Source organism: Myxocyprinus asiaticus, chromosome 36 (genome assembly GCF_019703515.2).
Source record: "Myxocyprinus asiaticus isolate MX2 ecotype Aquarium Trade chromosome 36, UBuf_Myxa_2, whole genome shotgun sequence".
NCBI lineage: Eukaryota > Metazoa > Chordata > Actinopteri > Cypriniformes > Catostomidae > Myxocyprinus > Myxocyprinus asiaticus.
The window spans coordinates 42151147-42173864 of NC_059379.1; the positions used below are offsets into that span (position 1 = coordinate 42151147).

Genomic DNA, 22718 nt, shown 5'->3' on the forward strand with positions numbered 1-22718 from the left:
GCCCAAAAATAGGTGTGCCAAGCTTGTAGCATCATACTCAAAAAGACTTGAGGCTGTAATTGGTGCCAAAGGTGCTTCAACAAAGTATTGAGCAAAGGCTGTGAATACTTATGTACATGTGACTTTTTCGTTTTTTATTTTTAATAAATTTGCAAAGATTTCAAACGAACTTCTTTCACATTGTCATTATGGGGTATTGTTTGTAGAATTTTGAGGAAAATAATGAATTGAATCAATTTTGGAATAAGGCTGTAACATAACAAAATGTGGAAAAAGTGAATGGCTGTGAATACTTTCTGGATGCACTGTATACTCTTTTGAATCTACTCATTTAGCACCCACGGACTCAGCCGCCGAAGCGCCCAGGGGAAGCACAACATTCGACCATGCGAGGGTGACCGCTGATATGCGCCGTAAAATTCAGCAGCATAAGCGAAAGGTGAAAGGACGAACACAAGCATGCATTGGGCTCCAAAGATAAAATCTGAATGAGTGGTGCATGCCATCTCCTTTTATACCCGTATGTCCGGGGGTGGAGTGTGGCATGCCAATTCCACTCACCAATTCTCATTGGCCTTTTCTATTTTAAGCAAAGGTGATTGGGGCTCTCAAGATCGAACCCCTAGTGTCACTACATCAACACAACATAGAGTGAGTGACAGACAGGGAACTGATGTGCATATCAAAAACACAGAATGTATGATAGTCCTAATTGTAGAGAGCACATTAATATGAAGACAAAGCCGGTCATTTAAAGGTTGAAATTCTGGCTGGATGCTTTTTTAAGGTCCACAAAAAAAGGACATGGTCTTCCTATAATAGATAGAAATAGAATACATGCTAGAAATAATACATGCCATAATTTGCCATGCCAGATTTCTTTTACCAGTAATTTTATGTATTTAACATAAACATCATAGTTAATTAAATGCTAAGAAATAGTTATGAATGATAGGAATTATTTCCTATGCTCAATGCACAGATAATAAAAATTATATTTAGAACAGAAAATAAATCCCTCAAAAGGCAATAACTCAATTCATTGTTTTATTTAAAAAAATAAAGGTAAAATGCAGTTGTGTTGTCTATTAATAACAAAGTGTCTGAAACATTCTTGGTGTTCTTTTATCATTTTCAGATTTACCCATCTCTGTACGTCTTGTAAAAGTTAACAAACTTTGGCTGGTTGCTTTACATAACCATCAGACAGCCTCTTCTTATCCAAATGAGCCGTAATAAGCTGCCAGTAGATGGCTGTAATGGCAACAGATATTTTGTGACTGTCGTTACAAAATAAGAAAGATGCTGCCTAATTCTGAACATCAGCCAGAATACTCTTCAAGTTCATCAGAAGTTTTGGCTTCTTCACAATAAAGATGGCTATTAGTTATAATCTGACCAACATAATGTAGCATTTGGTTGCGCAACACCGCTACTTGCTGGAAAAAAGTAGTTCGCTACTGGCTAAGCTACACTGTTTTAAAAGCAGCTGAGCTACTACCAAGCTACTGAAAAATGTAGTAAAGTTAGTAGCGTCGCTACATATAGATAGCTACTCCCACAACACTGCTGTTACGTTCATTCTCCTGATTTCCCCGCACAACAGTGGAAAAAGAAACTGTAACCGCATCAACTGGCCCGGATCGGCACGGAACGGAACGGCTTTGCAATGAAAACTGTTGGGCCCGATGGTGAAAAAGCGGCTTTTGTTATACACTTATAATCCGGTTCACTGACTGAATGTTTTTAATACGAGTGTGATGAAACATTATTTTTGGGCATGTGAGGAGTTGCATTTGACAGTGGTCTAAAGTTTGTTAGAACAATAATGTTACAATGGGACAGAATATTTAAACTGGTTACACAATCTACTTTGTAAGGGCTTATAAATGCAACTTTAAAATGCTTTGTCTCTTTGACTGATGTTTTCTTCTGTTTGTGTGTAAGCATGTGTTTTTATATGTGGGTGTGCTTAACCGGCCGACATCAGTTATGTATAAATTACGTAAATAAGTAGCTTCAGACTATAAGTCACAGGACCTTTCAGATGATGTAAAAAAAAAAAAAAAACCTTTTCTGGATAATACGGTAGTTGCTGCCATGTAATGGAATGAACTAACACTTTTTGCAGGGACACAGAGTAAACAATAGCCTGAATCACAGGCTTTTTATTTTTATTTTGGAGGGTTTTCTGTAAAATGACACCAATATTTTACCATTAGACCACCATTTGTGTGTAAGGTAAGCTTTTAAATTTTTTAATGAAAATGTCAGGTGCCAGCCAACATGCAGTAGAGTTCAGTGGTTAAAGAGCCTAGAACTGTCACAGAGAGAGGTGTGATTTTGCAAAACAACTTTTTCAGTGATATCTGTCAGGTAGTAGTGACATTTTACTTGTGGTATTCTTTTTTTATTATTTATTTTGTTTTTCCAATTTGGAATGCCCAATTCCCAATGCACTCTAAGTCCTCATGGTTGCGTAGTGACTCGCCTCAATCCAGGTGGCGGAGGATGAATCTCAGTTGCCTCCGCATCTGAGACCGTCAATCCACACATCTTATCACGTGGCTTGTTGAGCATGGAGACATATCGCGTGTGGAGGCTTCACGCCATCCACCGCGGCATCCACGCACAGCTCACCACACGCCCCACCGAGATCGAACCATGTTATAGTGACCACGAGGAGGTTACCCCATGTGACTGTACCCTCCCTAGCAACCGGGCCAATTTGGTTGCTTAGGAGACCTGGCTGGAGTCACTCAGCACACCCTGGGATTTGAACTTACGAACTCCAGGGGTGGTAGTCAGCGTCTTTGCTCACTGAGCTACCCAGGCCCCCCTCTTGTGGTATTGTTAAAAGAAAATGGCTTTGTAGGTGCTACTGGTTGTTTAAATCAGTTTTACTATCAGAAATAATAAATAATTAATTGTTATTAATTATGGAATAATTAAATCATAATTAAATATAATTTAACTCATTAAATTCTGTTCTCGGGGCACCACTCTTTGAAAAGAGAAAAATGATAGCAAGTTACTGATTGAGTCTCACAAAAACAAAATCTACCCTGTAGGTTGAGTATCTTAATTGTTAATCAAAATAATCAAAAAGGGGAAAAACTAGTTAAATTATTGCTATACAAATCTAATAGTAATCTAGTAACAGTTAGTTTCTAACACCAATAAAATAACAGTACTCTGAGGTAACTTGGGAGTTCTTGACGTGGCAGAGGTTGGCTTCAACACAATATTCAAACAAAAACAAACAGGAGTACTTATTATAATATAACAAGATGTATTATAATCAAGCAGTAGTGAACACAGCCAATACTATCTGAATATAATCCAAAAATAAATCAAGGAAATCCTAAACTAACTGTGGAGCTATATGCTAGTGTGTGTGTGTGTGTGTGTGTGTGTGTGTGTGTGTGTGTGTGTGTGTGTGTGTCCAGATGCGGTAACAAAGGAATCAAAATGGAGGATCAGGTTCAAAATGGAGGGTTAGATCCAAAATTGAGCTGATACCACGTGAGGGTGGAAATGAGCGGACACACAAAGGAACTGACGAAACAGGCGGGAGAATTTGGTTCACCAGCCTGAGTCGAACATAAACCGTGGCGCCGCTCACTCAATGAATATCAGTGAGAGAGAGAGAGAATGAGAGCGAGAGAGAGAGGAAAAGTGCATGCAATTTAATTAAGGGTAACCGCTCATAACAGCGGGACTGAATTACTAGTTAAGATCACTCAACAAAACAAACGTAACCCCAAAAGAAAACAAATCTCCCAACTCGAAACAGCAAACAGCGAGCAGAGTTTAACATACAAATATACTCAAAACATCAGCATTTAGAATCAAAAATACGATTTAGTGTCACAAGAAAAATCACAGTTTCTAAACTAAATCTGCCCAGATATCAAGCCTTGATATGGATGGTCCCTTGTCTTACACTCGTCAGCGAAAAGATGCGTCTCTGCTTTATTCTTCGGATCCAGTGATGGAGAAGAATGCAGAAGGTAGTCAACGTTGAATGAAAAAGAGAGAGAAGGGAAACTGGTCGCCTTTCCATTTTTCAAAATAAATTCACTGTTGCTTTACAGTGAAACTGAACCGGTTGTTATAAGTATACTATAAGACTTGAACAAAGCTAAGTTAATCTTACTCTACCGTGGCCAAATGGTGAGGTTAGAAAAACGTGGTCTCTTTGTTCTCAGTCCAAAATGGAGGGAAAAATCCTTCAGTACGTGCACAGTACAGATGTCCCTTAACAGCCAGGCAGAGCTTAGCACAGAGAGGCCGAACTACACCTGTCCGCTGGTTTTATTGACAAGATGACGTCATCAGTCGTAGGCCGCTTTCGACCAATGGCATTTGAGACTGGGTCCATGGGCGGGACTTTGCATCCAGTTGTGAATTTGTGAAGGATCCTGGGAAACTGAGTTCAATGTCTCTCCTTTGATTATAGAACAAAGGGCCATGCGGTCTCTGCTGCCATTTTGAGTGGGCCAAGGCCCTACAGCTTACAACATCTTTAGCTTTCATGTAGAGAACTGAGAGGAACCTGATGCAATACTTCACATTAAATAACAATATTGTGTTGTTTGTTTTTCTTTCATAACTCACAGGATTCTGGAGCTGCAGGAGAAAGGAGATCTGGACGTGTTGAAGCAGAAGTGGTGGCCTCGGACAGGCCGCTGCGACCTCAACAGCCACACTAATGCCCAGCCGGATGGGCGCTCTCTCAAACTGCACAGTTTCATCGGCGTCTTCTGCATCCTCGCTGCGGGGCTCCTGCTGGCCTGTCTGGTGGCCACGCTGGAGATGTGGTGGAAGAGCAACCGCTGCCAGCAAGAGCAGCCGAAAGAGGTGACCGAGTTCAGGGCGTGGAAGACAGAGCAGGGCGACGAAACTACCACACTCTACTTTAAGGATCCTGCAGCAGACGCGAGCCCCGAATTAGTCGAGCTCCAGTACACTGAGTTATAGGTGTGCCCTGATGAAATCAAAGTTGGTCTCCCCTCCACCCACTAAACATGAAATGTGCCTTGCACCCTTGAAGAAGCAGGCTTTAGGCTTACCAGATAGTCACTGTTCACTAATACTCATTTCACATGTTTTGTGTGAGTTTAAGCAGTTTCAGGGGCTGTAAACACGTTTGCTCTTTTCCAAAACCTATTAAGCTTCTGTTTACTTAGGTTCTTTCTAAGGCAGCATTCTAACTTTCATGAAACTTCATAAGTGACTGATTTGGAATTCTTTACGTAATGCTGCCTTCATGTGCTACAGCGATGTTCAACCGTGACGTCAATTAGTAGACGAACCCGGAAGGCTAATTCGCCATGGGTTCCCTCAGTAATTTCCCAAGGGGTATTTATAATAAGGTTTTTCCAATGTATGAGTAAAATAAGGTCTGTAGTAAACATTTCTTGAAGATACTTCAACGTTTAGTTCTACAACATTAATTACACACAGTCATACCTCAAACATGTGTTTTGAAGCTGCCATATTTAAAAAAAAATGTATGTTACTAACAAGTTGGTAATAAGGGCAACAACTACCACATGCATATGAGTGTACGTGCCTGACAATTCCTTATCTGGAAACTTGTTAGCAACATACTTTTTTAAAAAACATGTGGGCATCAAAATTTACGTTTGGGGTATGACTGTGTGTAAATTGTGTTGAAGAACTAAACATCTAAGTATCTTCAAGTAATGTTTAAAACAGACCTTATTTTTTTTAAATAATCCAAAACTGCCATTATAAAAACCCATAGGAAAATTCTGAGGGAACCCATGGCTCATGAATGCTAATTCTCTTCCGGGATTTTGGACTACAACTTAAACAGCTATATTAGAATTATTGTAAATACAACTTTCTTACTGGTAAGATAATTTTGAGACCCAAGTTTTCAAGTTGGAAGAAGACATAACCTTCCAACTTTGCAGAATAGAGTACATTTTGTTTTTCATTTGTATAAATGCAGCTGTGTTGTTATCACTTGCCGTTTTGGTCATTTACATTATGTACAGTATATCAGTGACCATTTGATGCATATTGTCATTTTTTTACACAGAGACTATAGCATTTATTATGGTGTCAAAATAAGAGTTCCCCAAGAAATGTGCAAGAATGAACCTTGCGTCCTCCATGTTTCCTGTTCTCTCAGACAACAAAACACTTGAACGTGATGCTATAGTAAAAACGACTTTAGAAGTGGGAAGAAGGATATTTCTGATAGCACGTAAGGCAGCATAGGAATTTAGCATGTCATTAAACTAATGACACAATACTCTAATAAGCATAAAAATACTTAGCACATACAAATATTGAGTTCAATAGTCTTTTTTTTATTTTTTTTTATACTTTTCAGTTTTTTAAGAAACATTTTTAAAATCAACTTTTCTCTCAACTTGTCTGCCATCTTAGATGCATTTTTTCACTGAGCTTTTTGCCTTCTCCGTGAAGGATATGTGCAATAGATTTGGGCCAAATCTTTTAAAAAGTTAGCACATTAATCGCACATTTAGGATGTCTTAAAATGGTTTTGGAACAGAGCTTCGTAATTGCACTACTTGGCTAAGTCTCTTTGAATGAAAGTAAGAGCAGTATTCTTTTTTATAGAGTTATATACTGCAATATAATCACATTACACTATTATGCAAAATGATTTGAATATCCAAATGACTGCCAGATATTTTCAGCTCAAAAATACCTCATAAAAATGCCTCAAATACCCAAACTGATCTCACAGAATCACATTGTTAGACCTACATTTTTGCTAAATGAGTTTTACGTGACTCGTTGTTTGTGTCGTGTCAGTTTTCAGGTGAAATGAACACTAGAGGCACTACAACAATGCCTTTATTCACTTTCACACAAATCACAATTAAAATGGCAGATAAACACTTCCTTTTCACTCAGTTCCTCACACAATGCTATCTTATCACATCTAAACACTTTTACTATAGTTCATGACTCATTTTAACGTTTGCATTACATATTCAGCTACATTTACAAGCTTGTTCGAGTGTGATCAAATTGTGCGGTAGCTCAACAGATAGAGCGTTGCACTTGTGATGTGAAGGAGCGGAGTACGAGTCCTGAAGAGAATGCCAGTCCACACGTGAACCCAAAGTGTCATAGAAGCACCACAAAATGATGTTATTTATGTTTTTCATCTCACATTTGCTTTTTCTGACACTATCGGTTAGGTTTAGGGTTTAGGGAAGAGAGGATTTTTTTTATTTAAATCTCCATAAAGCATTAACCTCAAACACCTCATCTGTTTGGGAGAACATTTAACTCGCTTTTAGCGCCACACAGTGGACATTTCACCTCGGAACTGCAGCAATACTTGTAGTGAACCAAATAATATCCTTTTGCAAAAATGTTGCCACAGTTACATAATTTTCATGAGATAAGTCTGCAAAATCCATCTATTGGCAAAGCACTATGCACCTTGAGAGAGACTAAACAGTTAAAATGGTTCCCAATTATCTACAACAGTCAATTCTAAGATTCTACAAATCTTTAAAGGGAAATCTCTTCCCCTGTTGAATTTGCTGTTTTATCTGTTTAGTGTTTTGGACAACACTTTGTAGTATAAGTGCTCTTTTGTTGTGGCAGTTAAGTGCCAGGTTTGTTGTTCTATTCAAATGTACCAACTTCTAAATATCTGAATAATTAGATCACATTATTACTTCGCCTTAGAAAACCTCTCAAAGCCTCAATCACTGCCTATGAGAACTGCATGTAATAGTCTGGAAAAGTATTGACGTGGATCCATAAACTAAAGTGTTGGTAAATCGGGTGCTTTCATGAGTCTGTCTGCTCAGTTAAACCAAAAAAATAAAATAGAAGCCACCCTAAAATCAAATGCTCCATGGTCAATAATCCCTCGTAATTTACTGTGTGACATCCTGTTGCAGTTATTGTGGACAAGTTTTCTTGATTTATTTCTCTATACTTTCTTCCATTTATTCCTAATTTGTTTATGATCTCATGCAGGTTACTAAGGATTACAGAGTGGCAAGGGTTTCTGGTCCATTGACATATAATGATATTGCTACTGCTTCATCGGACGAGAGCAAGAACATTTGGACAGACAGACAGAAAGACTGGGATGAAGCAGAGACTATTGACACAGGTCAGAATAGATCCTTAGGCCTCTTCTGTGATTGGCTGAATTATGAAGACCAGATGTAGGAGGTCATCTAATGTTCAAGATTTCTTTTAGTTTCGTTTGGTTTCGTCTCATTTAGCAGATTGTGACGAGGAGGAGGGCAGGGCCGGGTCGTGAGGACACACGGCCAGCTCTGATTTGGACTAATCAGAAGGAAAGGGGGATAAAGACGAGCCAGAGGCGCCAGTTCGAGAGAGAGAGAGAGAGACGCACGCGGCCACTTGCCTGTGTGTCTGTGTTTGATTATGTTTGTTTTATGTTGAGTTTTATCATTAAACTTTACATAGACTGTTTAGCCGGTCCCGACTCCTCCTTGCTCTACCTTTACCAGTTGCATTGGTGCCAAAACCCGGCAGGGAGGAAGGATGCGCTCTGGTGGACGCCAGCTCGCTCCTCCCCCGGCGGACTGCAGCGAGTCCTCCTGCCTCTGGCAGACGGAACCACTCCTCCCCTTCTTCGGTGGATGGCAGCAGTTCCTCCGGCTCTTGGTGGCCGGCAGCGACCCCTCTGTCCCCAGGCAGACAGCTGTGGCTGCTCCCCTTGCGGATAGCAGCTGCGAGGACTCCGCGACAGTGCATCCCTCCTCCTTCCCGGGTTTCGGCACCAATGTAACAGGGTAAGGGATGAGCAAGGAGGAGGCGGGAACCGGCTGAACAGTCAACATAAAATTTAATGATATAATTGAACTTGAAACAACATAAAATAGAAATAATCCCCCTCCCGGCTGATTAGCCCGATTCAGAGCTGGTCGTGTGTCCTCACGACCCGGCCCTGCCCTCCTCCTCATCACACAGATCCACCTCATAAGTTGTTGTGTTGGGTTTAGAATGACACTTCTCCTTATTTCCTGCTTTCTTTGCTGAGAAGGCCAACATGAATTTTCAATTTGTGGTCTTGTGGATCTGGTTGACCATGATATACTTGCTGTTTATCTAGTTAATAAGTGTGGTGGGGCAAACCAAAATGTATGATGGTAATCAGAAATGCTGGTCATTTCAGCAAAACACCACTCTATTAATGATGATAAATGATGTTCCTGATTTGTCAAAACTGGCATAAAAACTGCTATGCTACACACTGGTGGTGGTTGAGGAGAACCCCCTGTTCACTATGTGAAGCGCTTTGAGTGTAGTGTCAGATAAGCGCTATATAAATGTAACATACATTCATTAATTATAAATCACTGATAAGCAGTAACAACAACATCAATAAAACGTATGACTTTCATGCAATACTTGCCAAATAGTCAGCCATTTTAATTTGCTTGTAATACATTTTCAATAAATAAGTATGAATAAGTGTATTTAAAATCATAAAATGCCCTAATTCATGATGTATGTTACATTGCAGCAAATATCGATTATTATAGTGAGATTAAAAGAAGGCATTATGTTATTGTGTGTATATTCATTACTGTAATTTCTTGACTCACTTGTGTTTTCACTTTCATTGTCACGTTGTTATCAAAAGAATGGTTTTAACTAGTCCGGGTTATCTAAACACGTTTCAGGTCTTAATCATATATATAATTTAATAAAGCATGATAATTTTGCAACTTCTTTATAAATGCTTCACAGGTGTCCACTTTACATTAAGGTACATTTTATAGTTACTAATGTTGATTAAGGGTTATTAAGTATTATAATGTGTGAGGTACAATAACTCACTGTTTGGCAGCTATTGCATTAAAGTCACCTTTTTTGTGCATGTTGTTAAAACCACACATTAATGATTTATAATGCGTTTATTAATGACTTATTAGTAAGGTTTTCCCAATATAATTTTTTGGATAACAAGTGCAAGTAAAGATACTTCCTCTTCTGTACTCGCCGATACAATAACTGTTTTTATTTTTATTTTATTTTTTGGTAATATTGCAGTTATCAAATACAATACTGTAAGACTGATGATTTTTGTACTTGTGTTTATAATGTTTCAGCAGCTGTAACTTATAAGACATTATCAAAAAACTAATTTTTATCTGTCACAAACATTATCAAAAATCACAAACAAATTTAACAGAAACAAATATATAAATATAATCTCTAAATAAATAAAAAAATATAAAATAAAATAAAATAAAATATATATATATATATATATATATATATATATATATATATATATATATATATTATTTTTTTCTCTCACATTGTCAAAAATTCAAAACAATACATCACAATAACCAATATGTAAAGGCTGTCTAACAATAAGGATTCTTTGGCAAATGTAAGGGGCATGTTCTTTTTCATGAAGCATCTCTGCAAGTTAACATGTAGGTGCCTATGAAATCAGTTTTATTTTTCACAAATTCTGTGTTTTCCATTTTATTTAATTTTTCTGAATTCCTTATTCGACAATTTCTTACAATTTTATAATCATGGGTGTCTGAATAAATTAAATGATTAAACATGTAATCAAAGGAATATAGAACAATTATTTTTTAACATAACATTTTATCAAATGAAGTGTTTTTATTGAGATCCACATGGCACAATCCAAAATACAACATTACATTTATTTTTGTCAAATAAAGTGCTGCAAAATAGAGGATCACAAATGTGAGATATTGCTTAAATATAATACAATTATTAGTTGTTGTAGTAGTAGTATTATTACAGTGAAGAATACATAACTACACATTAGTGATATTTTTAATGTTTTTTTTTTTTTTTTTTTTTTTTTACCATTTAAATTGATCTTTTACTTTGGTGGAAAACCAAGTGCAGCCCTTTTAGTTTCTGTTTATTTTTTTGTTTTTGTTTTTTTATGGTAGTTTCACACCTTCAAAAAAGTAGATCGCTCCATGACCCAGTGTGATTATTAAACCGCAAAAGGCTGTGACTTAATTAAATAAATATGTAGTCTGTATGTGTGAATGAAGTGAATGAGTGCTCTCTGTCATCTACTACACACAAGAGAGTGTGTGATGATCATGATTTCCCTATCATTTTCCTTATATGAGCAGCCGGCTTCACACATTAATTTTAAAGCATGCAGCACATGCACACTGTACATTTATTAAATTAAATGGCAGCCTTTGCAGTTTAATAATCACAATTTGTGGGCTGAATGTTTACACAGTGAAATTTGTAAGTATCAGGACATTCCTACGTATAAGTCAATAAAAAGACCCTTTATAAACCCTTAACAAAGGGGACATTAATGTAAAGTGTTAGCAAATTATGAAATTGGTACCAAAACGGTGGCTGCACCATTATGATGTAAAGTCTCCAACGACCTCTTGTATCTAATGTCTGAATTGAACAGTTTTACTAACAGTTTAAATCAAAAGGTTTGTTTTTGTTGTTAAGAGAGTTTTCTCCTTTCTTATTTATCCATAACGCTATGAAGATGTAAACAAAGATGATACTAAAAGAGGCAAAAGTATTCCACCAGTATAAATAGACAAAATTAATGTATTATTGCCCTGCAGTTCAGATCTCAAAGCTTTAATGATTCCCTCATTCATATGTGTATCTAGCAGTGAATTCACAACATTACAACCTTAATAGGACCCTTCACACTTTGGAACCATGAGAAATCTTAACGAGAACCAATGCTGTGGGTTTTGGCTGGGTTACAGTTATCTTCACCAGCGGACCATCAGTTTGCAGTGACAAAAGTGCATGTTAGGTCTGTGATGTCTAAATTTGACTGCTGCCATTGTGTCTCTTGTGGCAGTCGCAATGCACTTTAAATTTGTACATGAAGCATTGTTGATTGTTACCATAGCATGATAGAGAGACAGCAAGCAAGTTTACCATCTGCTGTGTGTTCTGAAAATCTGTTGGAAAACAGTCAGTATTTTTTTGCAATTTTGTTTGGTGACGCTTGTGGTGAAGAAATCACACTTCACCTTTAATAACACAGTAATGATTATTAACATTATTTAATGTATTAGAGTCCTTTGTGCAGTACAGTGGTAGATGGTATTTAGAACAAAGGATGATAAAAAATTGTTGCTTACGCACTATGAAATTTCCCAAGGGATAAATAATAAACTGAACTGAACTATATGTACATACTTTAGAACAAAGTAATGGTTGCGTATGGTCGAGCGGTTGCATACTGTCTAGTCGCACAAATTTATATGATAAGTTTATATGTGTTGGTGAAGCTATATTGAAACTGTTGCTTCTCATGCTACAAGCTACTCCTAACCCATAAAGTATTTAAACTACAATCAAGCTACTCTTTTGAAAAAGTCATTAGCTACACTCTTAGCTACTAACAAAAAGTAGCCACAATGAAGCTATTTAATAAAGAAAATATTTTTAGATATTTAACAATCCAGTGATATTATTGAATTTTGCAATCAGTTCTGATATTCAGTTATGTATTAAATTATGGTGACATTCTTTTTCGAAAATTAGCTATGATTTTACTACAGTAACCGTAGTTTAACCATGGTTTTTGTAGTAAAACGATAGTAACCACAATATTACTACAGTAAAACCATTGTTAATTTTCATAAAAGTTAAACAAATAGGGTGACAACAATAAATTGAATATAAAAGTTTTAAGATACATTGATAAACTAGAAAACACCCTATTTTAAATAACTAAATAAAAATATAGTGATAAACAGGAGTAATAAAATACATATATCACTTGAAAAATAAAAAATTTTGTTAAGGTAGTATCGCTACTTTTAGGTAACTACTTCACAGAACTGATTATAATATTTCAACACATCCAGTCTATTTTTTTGTCGTAAGCAGTGAAAAGTTAGCTTTAGTTTTGGGGAAATATATTGTTGAGTGTGATTAGCTGAGGAGGTATTTTCTTCCATTAGTGGCCTGCTTTTATAAAAACCTTTGTAGTTTGTTAAGGAATTATAATGGGGTTCTTTAATGATTAATTTGCAAATGTTAAAAAAACATTCATAAAAAGGGACACTTTCTTGCAATACCTGCATTTATTTATTTATTTATTTATTTATTTATTTTACCTCACATTTTATAAATGCTAAATAACACTTATTCAACATTAGTAACCTATGAAAATTTACCTTTTTGTAAGGTGGATATGTGTGAAGCATTTATAAAGGAGTTGACAACATTATCCGGCTTTATTATATACTGTAGTATATGTAGTGAATGAACAGGAAGACCTGAAAAGTGTTTAGGTAACTAGGACTAGGTAAATCCACTTGACAAGGAGAGTGACAATACAAGTACGTAAAGACATTACAGTAATGAATATAAACACCAAGCGTATTGTAGCAAAATGACATAATTCCTCCTTTTAATCTCTCTGTAATCTATTTTTGCTACATTTTGACATAAATCATGAATAAAGGTATTTTATGTTTTTGATTAACATATTTATGAATAAGTGTATTAATTATGCATTTATAACATGCAAGTTAAAATGCTCACTATTTGGATTAAAGTTGCCCTTTTTAGGCGCCAAGAGTGAACAAGATTCGCACTGAGATGATGAAGGCCCTGGTTGTTGTTGCACTGTCACGGCTGACATGCCTTTTCAGCAATGCGCGAAAGGCAGGTACAGTGCCTGAAGATTGGTAAAAGGGTGTGGTTTTTCCTATTTTTAAAAAGGGGGACTGGAGCATGTGTTCAAGTTATTGAGGGATCACACTTCTCAGCCTAACTGGAAAAGCCTATGCCAGGGTTCTGGAAAGAACACTCTGAACAATTGTTGAAACTCAGCTGGAGGAGGAGGTAATTCTGTCTCTGTATTGAAACAATGGATCAGCTCTTTACCTGGGTGAGGATCCTAGAGGGGGTGTAGGAGTTTGCTCATCCAGTCTACATGTGCTACTAATGAGTGCCATCCTGTCCCTATATAACCTGTGTGAGAGCTGTGTCCGCATTCTCGGCAGTAAGTCAAGCATTTTCCCAGTGGGTGCTGGACTGTCCCTTGTTACCTATCGTGTTTGTGATATTCATGGACAGGATTTCAAGGTGCAGTCAAGGATCGGAGTGTGTCCAGCACGTGGAGGCTCATGTTACTCTCCGCGATCCATGCACAACTTACCACGTGCCCCATTGAGAGCGAGAACTACTAATTGCGACCACGAGGAGGTTACCCCATGTGACTATACCCTCCCTAGCAACCGGGCCAATTTGGTTGCTTAGGAGACCTGGCTGGAGTTTCTCAGCACACCCTGGATTCCAACTCATGACTCCAGGGGTGGTAGTGAGCGTCAGTACTCGCTGAGCTACCCAGGTCCCCCAGACCATGAAGCACATTTTACCATTCGGGCCCACAGCTGCATTTCCATATTAGCCCGTGATATATGCAGTTTGTGTATGTGTTGTTTCACAACTCAATAATGCATATTTCCAACTTGTTTACATTACACACATGATTTAACTCAAAGCTTTAGCTCCAGACTGGAAAAAAAAAATGAACATTTATATAGAATCTGGTTGAAATACTGAGCATGCATTTAGCTCTGTTTCAGAAAAATTTCTAGGTTTTCCCACACACTTCAGTCCGCCATCTTCAAGGATGTTTTTTCGTCTGCGAGGAAACAACATAAGAATTGCGGCTTAGAGGGAACAGTGATCATGACATGAGGAATTACATTTTCCTTGATCTTTTGACATACAGTATAAGAGGTCATTCAACTATAAAAACATACTGTAAGTTTTAGAACTCAAAACTTACTCCTCACTGCAAAAAGAGCATTTGTTGAAACCATGGGGCCAAAACGATTCATTCTTCCTTCACATTATGATGTCACACTGTGGTAGATATTTACATCTGATTGTCTCCACAACACATCATCGCATACTTTACCTTATCACTTCTGTAGCCCTGCCCAGCAGCAGTGAGCAGAGAGACAATCAGAACAGTGGGTGTTTACAGTCAAATCTTAAAGGAGAGGCAGCACCAAAACTGAGCATTTCTTACAGAGGGTGGAAAATATGCATTACAAATATATGACTGTTTTTTGTGAAAAAAATAAAATAAATAAATAATAATAATTACTGTGAACCTCAAGGAACATATTAAAATAATTTAAAAAATAGTCATGTCATGACCCCTTTAATACCTATGATGTGCAACTCCATTGTGAAATTCAATCTGTAAATTAATTTGCTTTGAGAACTGGCAAATCCACACTCACTTAAGTGTTGCAGTGTTCTCTAGGATGGCAGCATTACATTTCAAATCAAATCAAATCAAATCAAATCACTTTTATCGTCACACAACCATATACACAAGTGCAATATTGTGTGAAATTCTTGGGTGCAGTTCCAAGCAACAAAGCAGTCGTGAAAGTGATGAGACATATACCAATTTACAATAAACATCAGATTAACACAACACAATTAAAGTCTAATATACACATAATTACACACAACACAATATACAAATAATAACATACACTGTACAGTATACAATACACACAATACAATAAAAAAGTATATATAGTATGTATAGAATGTACAGTAGGATGTATTGTACTGTATTGACATTCAGGCTGTCGGTTGATAGTAAGTCGTTAAGAGAGAATCTAATATAATAATAATATAATTTATGACAGTCCAGTGTGAGATATAAGAATAAGAGTAATAAAGTGCAGTGCTGATGTATTTTGATCGTGGGAGATCAAGAGTTCAAAAGTCTGATTGCTTGGGGGAAGAAGCTATCATGAAGTTGGCTGGTGCGGGTCCTGATGCTGCGATACCGCCTGCCTGATGGTAGCAGTGAGAACAGCCCATGGCTCGGGTGGCTGGAGTCTCTCTACAGTGCAGGTGTAGAACCGTGTGAGGATGTGGCGGTTCATTCCAAACTTCCTCAGCCATCTCAGAAAGAAAAGGCACTGATGAGCCTTCTCCACAACGGCTTCAGTGTGGACGGACCATGTGAGTTCCTCAGTGATGTGGACACCCAGGAACTTGAAGCTGCTGACTCTCTCCACTGGTGCTCCATTGATGTTGATGGGACTGTGTTCTCTGTCTTTTCTTCTGAAGTCCACCACAAGCTCCTTTGTCTTACTGACGTTGAGGGAGAAGTTCTGCTCCTGACACCAGTGTGTCAGAGTGTGCACCTCCTCTCTGTAGGCTGTTTCATCATTGTCAGTGATCAGACCTACCACCGTCGTCATCAGCAAACTTAATGATGGCATTGGAGCTATGTGTTGCCACACAGTCATGTGTGTACAGAGAATACAAGAGTGGGCTGAGAACACAGCCCTGCAGGGCTCCAGTGTTGAGGGTCAGTGATGAGGAGATGTTGCTGCCTATTCTAACCACCTGGCGTCTGCTTGACAGGAAGTCCAGGATCCAGCTGCACAGTGAGCTGTTTAAGCCCAGAGCCCGGAATTTCTCATCAAGCTTGGAGGGCGCTATGGTGTTGAATGCTGAGCTGTAGTCTACAAACAGCATTCTCACATAAGTGTTCTTTTTTTCCAGGTGGGAGAGAGCAGTGTGTATTGTAGATGCAATGGCATCATCAGTGGAGCAGTTGTTGCGGTAAGCAAACTGCAATGGGTCCAGTGAGGGAGGCAGCACAGAGCAGATGTAATCTCTGATTAGTCTCTCAAAGCATTTGCTGATGATGGGGGTCAGAGCAACAGGACGCCAGTCATTTAAGCAAATTATTTTGGATTGCTTTGGAACAGGCACATTGGTGGATGTTTTGAAGCATGTGGGGCCTACAGACAAAGAGAGGGAAAGATTGAAAATGTCTGTAAAAAGAGCAGCCATTTGGTTCGCGCACGCTCTGATGACGGGGCCCGGAATGCCATCTGGACCCGCGGCTTTGCGGATATTCACCTGTCGGAAGGATCGGGTTACATCCGCTGCAGAGACGGAGAGTGAACTGACCTCTGTAGCTTCGGCCGCGAGAGCTCTCTCCGCGAGGGCGGTGTTATTTCCCTCAAAACGAGCATAAAAAGTATTTAGCTCATCCAGGAGAGAGGCAGCGGTGTTCATGGTGGAGTTTTTAATTTAATTAGCGTATAGTGACAAATGTGTGCCCAGTCAGAAATTTCAAATGCCCCCTTATGTATTTCATCCTGGTGCCAACTCTGCCCTAATTGTAATTTTCTTTTCTTGTTTTAAGCATAAACCTCACTAAAATTTTGTCAGATTCTCTTAAAGAAAGACATTATGCTCCTTAAGCAAATATATCTTGTTTTAAGGATTTTTTTATTTTTAATCTTAATTTTAATCTACATTTTAATTATCATATATTATCACTCTTGTTTCAACCTTGTCACTCTCCAACCACTAGGCGACTTGCATCCACACATTTTTAACACAATGTTTCATTCAAGTAAATATATAAAAATTGTAATATATAATACATTGACTATTCTATAGTTTTGTTACAATATTCATAAATGTTGTACAGTGACGAAATGTGACAGGGTTGAGTGTGACGGAATTGTGGATTTTTGCTCAAAATGGCCACTGTTCCTCGTGTGGTGTAGGACAGAAGACCACATAGCATGCATGATATTAATAAATTCTATATATTTATGGATTCAATTATTAAAATATCATATTGAAAAATACTGATTTAATATCTTAATTTTAAATTGACTGGGTTGAGTTGACCATATAGATTATGATATTTCTTACCTGTCTCGGCACCACGCTGTTGAAGACAGTTGAATGATGTCACTTCTGATTAATAATTAACTAAAAATGTTTTGGCTGAGTGACAAACTTTTTTAGCCTGGTTTTTATAAAAACATCAAGATTTTTTGGGTAAAATATCTTTCTCAGCAAAGGAACACAAATAAATCTTTACATTAATGACAAGAATTATAGACTGCACGTTTTATTATCTTTTTTCTAGGTGCAAATTCAGTGAAGTGCCTCAGGGACATTACACATTTTTAATGCAAGAATTATTTTAATTAATTATAATGGACATATCAATATCTTGTAAAAATATTTCAGTGTTTTATTTTAGTGAAACACCACTTCACAAGGTCTGGGGGACCGAAATATTACAGAATCCCAGGAATGACCCTGGGGATATTCCTGGGAATATACTGTGTGTGTGTATATATATATATATATATATATATATGTACTACAGTTAGTTCCGGTCCTTGAATCTGATTGGACGGGAGATTTTCCATGAGCACTGATGGTCTGACATCATCAGCACTCGGACGCTTCACTGTGTGTGTATCACTCCACTTGTGTAAATGCCATTCTAAACTAAAGTGTAAGAGCAGTGCAGATCTGTTAAGAGCTATGGTTTGTCTTTTTTTTTAAATGTATTTTTTTTTACATTACATATGTTAGCCAACAGGTGGTGGAAAATGATCATTTTTATGTGTAATATGAGCCAATTAGGTGACGTGAAGTGAATCCGCTTCAGCCAGTGTTTACAAACAGCACTATATGATCGCTTGTATTACTACTACTAAAGTTATGAAATAGCTTTAAACAGCTTTAAACGAACAATTTCAGCACTGCAACTTATCTTGTAAAAATGCGGCCTCGTGCCTGCAGCCGAATCACAGCAGTGCTGATGTAGGGCCGTATCGTCATATATATACATATATATATATATATTAGGCATGTAACAATACACAAATTTCACGATACGATGCATAGCCTCACGATTCGCTCAAACTTATTCAAGGACTCGACATAAATGTCTTTTAATTATAAATGCCGCAAAAGTGTCTGACATTGGCAACAAAACGCAGAGCTCTAAGTAACTTAAACAACAGCACTGCATTTATTCTGTTTGATTGTAATGAGAAAAACTAATATGTGTACACCCAAGTATTGTGAAAAGTATAGCACTTTTCACAATACACATAGTTTCAATGCAGCTTTATAGAAAATCATGCCTTGTCTGAAAACCCCGTGAACAAGCTGAAGTGACTGTAGCAAGGAAAAAACTTCTTTCATTGTTATTTAGTGGTGAAAAAAAAACCTCAAGAGGAACCTGACCTCTGGTTTTACAATATATGTACATAATCCAATATTTTTGGTGGCTTAAGCAAAAATCGAGCTGCACACGTAATTTTTTTTTACACTTTGCATGTAAACTTTACTGCCATTATTACCGGCTTATAAAACGTGCGCAAGTGTTACTCTCAAAGATGTTTACATTTCAAAGTCAAAAGCAGATAATTATAAGTCTCATGTAATCGCTGGTTTCATATGTTGTCGGTGTTTTGAATACGCTGTTTTTGCACAAATAGATGTACATATAAACATTATTTATTTTTGCATATATTATACATAATTATTACTATAGAAATATGTGTAAACTAAGTAATGTACTTATAGTTTACTTAATTGAAAGTCAGTTTCTTTAATCTGATTACACACATTTAAATGTAATGTATTACACTACTTAGTTAGCCTACTGTAATTTTATACTTATAATTATAATTATAATTACTTTGTAATCAGATTACACTCAACACTGCTAACTAGGATGTTATCCGTGGCTAGATTTGACACAAAATATTATAAAATATGAAAAAATATACATTAAAAAAATATAAAATGTTTGTGGTTGTTTAGTAATGTTTAAGAAACTATGCAATTGCAATTCCCAAAAAGTAATTCTCAAAGCTTGTTCAAAGTATTATTTCCTTGAAACAAACTTTAATACTACTTGCAAATTATTTGTGTGTTGTTAAGCAATGCATCAATGGTTTCACCTAATATGGATAACATTTTACGAGTACTTTGAAAAGACCATCTTTAAGTTTGAATTGTGCTGTCATGAACTAGGGAACTATACTGATTACATCGATTGCAGGAGGTTTTAATATAGATGTCTTTTATGAAATGCAGGTTGGCTCCAGCACTAATGCAAATGGTGATTTTAACTGTAATGGCAGTGTTGGTCTCACTCAAGCATTACATATTTTATATGCCCACTGGCCAAATTTGATTTCAAGGTGCACATTCTATACAAATTCTCTTTCAAATATTCTGCTTCTAGCTGAAATTCTAACTGGGCCTTTTTAGTAGATGCTCAACTAAATACACACTGCTGCAGTAAAGCTTTCTTGCATGGAGCTTAAAAGAAGAGTAGCTGGTCCAGGAACTGCAGGTCTCAGCCTCTCTGTCCCTCCTTTCTTCTTTCGCTTTCTGTAGGACAAGGAGGTGAACCTGGAGCAGGTGCATCGGCGTATGAACAGTCTTATGGACGAGGACATGGCACACAAGCAGATTCCTGCGTCTATCGAGATCTCTGCCCTGGACATCGGCAGCATGCCATCCAGCCTGCCGCGGGAAGCTGTTCGCGATTACCCGGGCACGGGCCTGTCTGTGAGCACCTTCCTTCCGCAGCAGGCTCGTGGGGTGGGCCGGACGCTGGCACCGGGCCCAGGCAGGACCCTGCCCCTCCCTCTCAGCAGCTCCACCATGCCCTCCATCCAATGCAAACACAGGGCTCCCAACGGGGGGCTGTTTCGACAGAGCCCCGCCAAGATGCCCATGCCAATGTCCTACCAGTCGGTACCAGGAGGACCCATCCCCGAAGCTATTGAGCCCACTCATAGTACATCTATCTAAGATTGGCGTGATCACGGGACACCTCGGACTTGCTTTTCAAAGGAAGATAAGAATCGGGAAACTAATAATGTGTAAAAAGAGTTTAAAAAGAGAGAGAGTATGTAGAGATTTTTATTACGGGAAAAAACACGAAAACGTAAAAAATCATTTTTCTTGTACATGTTGTAAATATTGAAAGAGCAAAGTAAGTAAAAGTGTATTTTGAATATTCTCAATTTTTGAAGTTGAGTTACAAAAACAATTGAAAAAACAAAAAAGGACATAGAAAAATAATTAAAAAACGACTGTTTGAATGGCTTTGTGAATTTTGTTCTTTATGTGTAAAGACTCCAATTCATTGTTTTCTAAGTGCCGAAATAAAAGATGTCTCTCTACATTGTCTTACTAGATGATCATACACGGCCGTAAGACCCCAAAAGCAGAGTGTTGGTAATATGCACTCTGATAGTAAATATACTCAGAAACATTCAGCGTTCTTCAGTACCTGCAAACAATGTTAATTAATTTTCTGTAGTGGTGGACAGATATGGGTTTTTCAGTGGCCAATACTGATATCGATATCTAGAGAATAGGATGGCAGATGACTGATAAATATACTACAATTTAGAAAGCAAATCCAATGTACACAAAATTTCTAAAGTGAAACGAACACTTGTTTTATGCAATATGTTCATGGCAAAATACTGGCTGATTAATCGGCCTGGCCGATATACTGGCATGTCACAAATTTTCTGATTTTCGGTTGTTGATTGCAGATGAAGATTTATGTGTTTGTGCTGAGTTTATGTTGTTGGTTTACTAAACAAGTAAATGCAAGCCAATCAAAATGTGAAATTGCTTTAGCTTTGTTTTCACAGACACACTAAACCATCTTAATTGAAGCAACAACACAGAAGCAACTTGTTTTTTTGTTTGTTTTATTTTTTCATTTTAGTTTTGTGTCTTAATATCATTATGGTTTTGTGTCTGGTGACACCATCTGTCCGTGAGCACAACCCACCCAGAGAGAACAATTATGTGCTTGAAACATAGAAGTATGACGTAACTTTCATTTTTTGCATATCAAACAGGTTGATGAATCTGTACTGTGTGTGAAAGAGCTGTAAAAGCATTTTTTTCTTTTTTCTTTTTCTTTTTTTGTTGTTGTTGTTGTTGTTGTTGTTGTTGTTTTATTGTAGTCCACGTCACACTGAATACATAGACAATAATAAAAAAATAATAATAATAATCTTGTGTATGAAATGATTTTTTAAATTTACAAGTGATATCTCTTTTTTCATATGAAAACACATGATTGGTATAAAATGAAGCCATGTTAGTATGCCCACCACTGGACTAACATCACATGCAGGCAGTTTTAAACTCCAAACACATCTACCAAACATTATCTATCACACAGATTTTTTTAATTTATTTTTTTACATATATATATATATATATATATATACACACACACACCGATCAGCCACAACATTAAAACCATCTGCCTAATATTGTCCCCCTCGTGATGCCAAAACAGCACCAACCCGCATCTCAGAATAGCATTCTGAGATGCTATTCTTCTCATCACAATTGTACAGAGCGGTTGTACTGAGTTATACATCCATTGAGGGGCAGTTCTGTGGATGGAAATGCCTTGTTGATGAGAGAGGTCAACAAAGAATGGTCAGACTGGTTCAAACTGGCAAACGTCTATGGTAACTCAGATAACTGCTCTGTACAATTGTGGTGAGAAGAATAGCATCTCTGAATGCTATTCTGAGATGCGGGTTGGCGCTGTTTTGGCTGCACGAGGGGGATCTACACAATATTAGGCAGGTGGTTTTAATGTTGTGTCTGATAAGTGTATTTTAGGCGGTTCGGACCAATTATGAATCTCAGTTGCATTGTGACCTAAACCAGAACAGCCTTATATGTCCACTCCATTTACAGCTATCTGTGCACAATACCCTTTTTCCGATGTTTCTTGAATCACACAAATAAAGGACATTTGTCAGAGTGGAGCACATCGACTAGTTTCCGAGGAGATTTCACCCTGCATGTGCTTG

General features: G+C 37.5%; 1 protein-coding gene across 1 annotated transcript in view; it reads left to right on the forward strand.

The window, feature by feature from the left end:
- Positions 1 to 21864, forward strand: part of LOC127427159 (glutamate receptor ionotropic, delta-1-like) — a 764896-nt gene extending 743032 nt beyond the window's left edge. The window contains exons 15-16 of the mRNA XM_051674595.1: positions 4623 to 4863; positions 20251 to 21864. Coding sequence (XP_051530555.1) covers positions 4623 to 4863; positions 20251 to 20670 — 661 coding nt within the window. The 3' untranslated portion in view covers positions 20671 to 21864. The remainder of the gene's footprint in view (positions 1 to 4622; positions 4864 to 20250) is intronic.
- Positions 21865 to 22718: the final 854 nt, after the last annotated feature.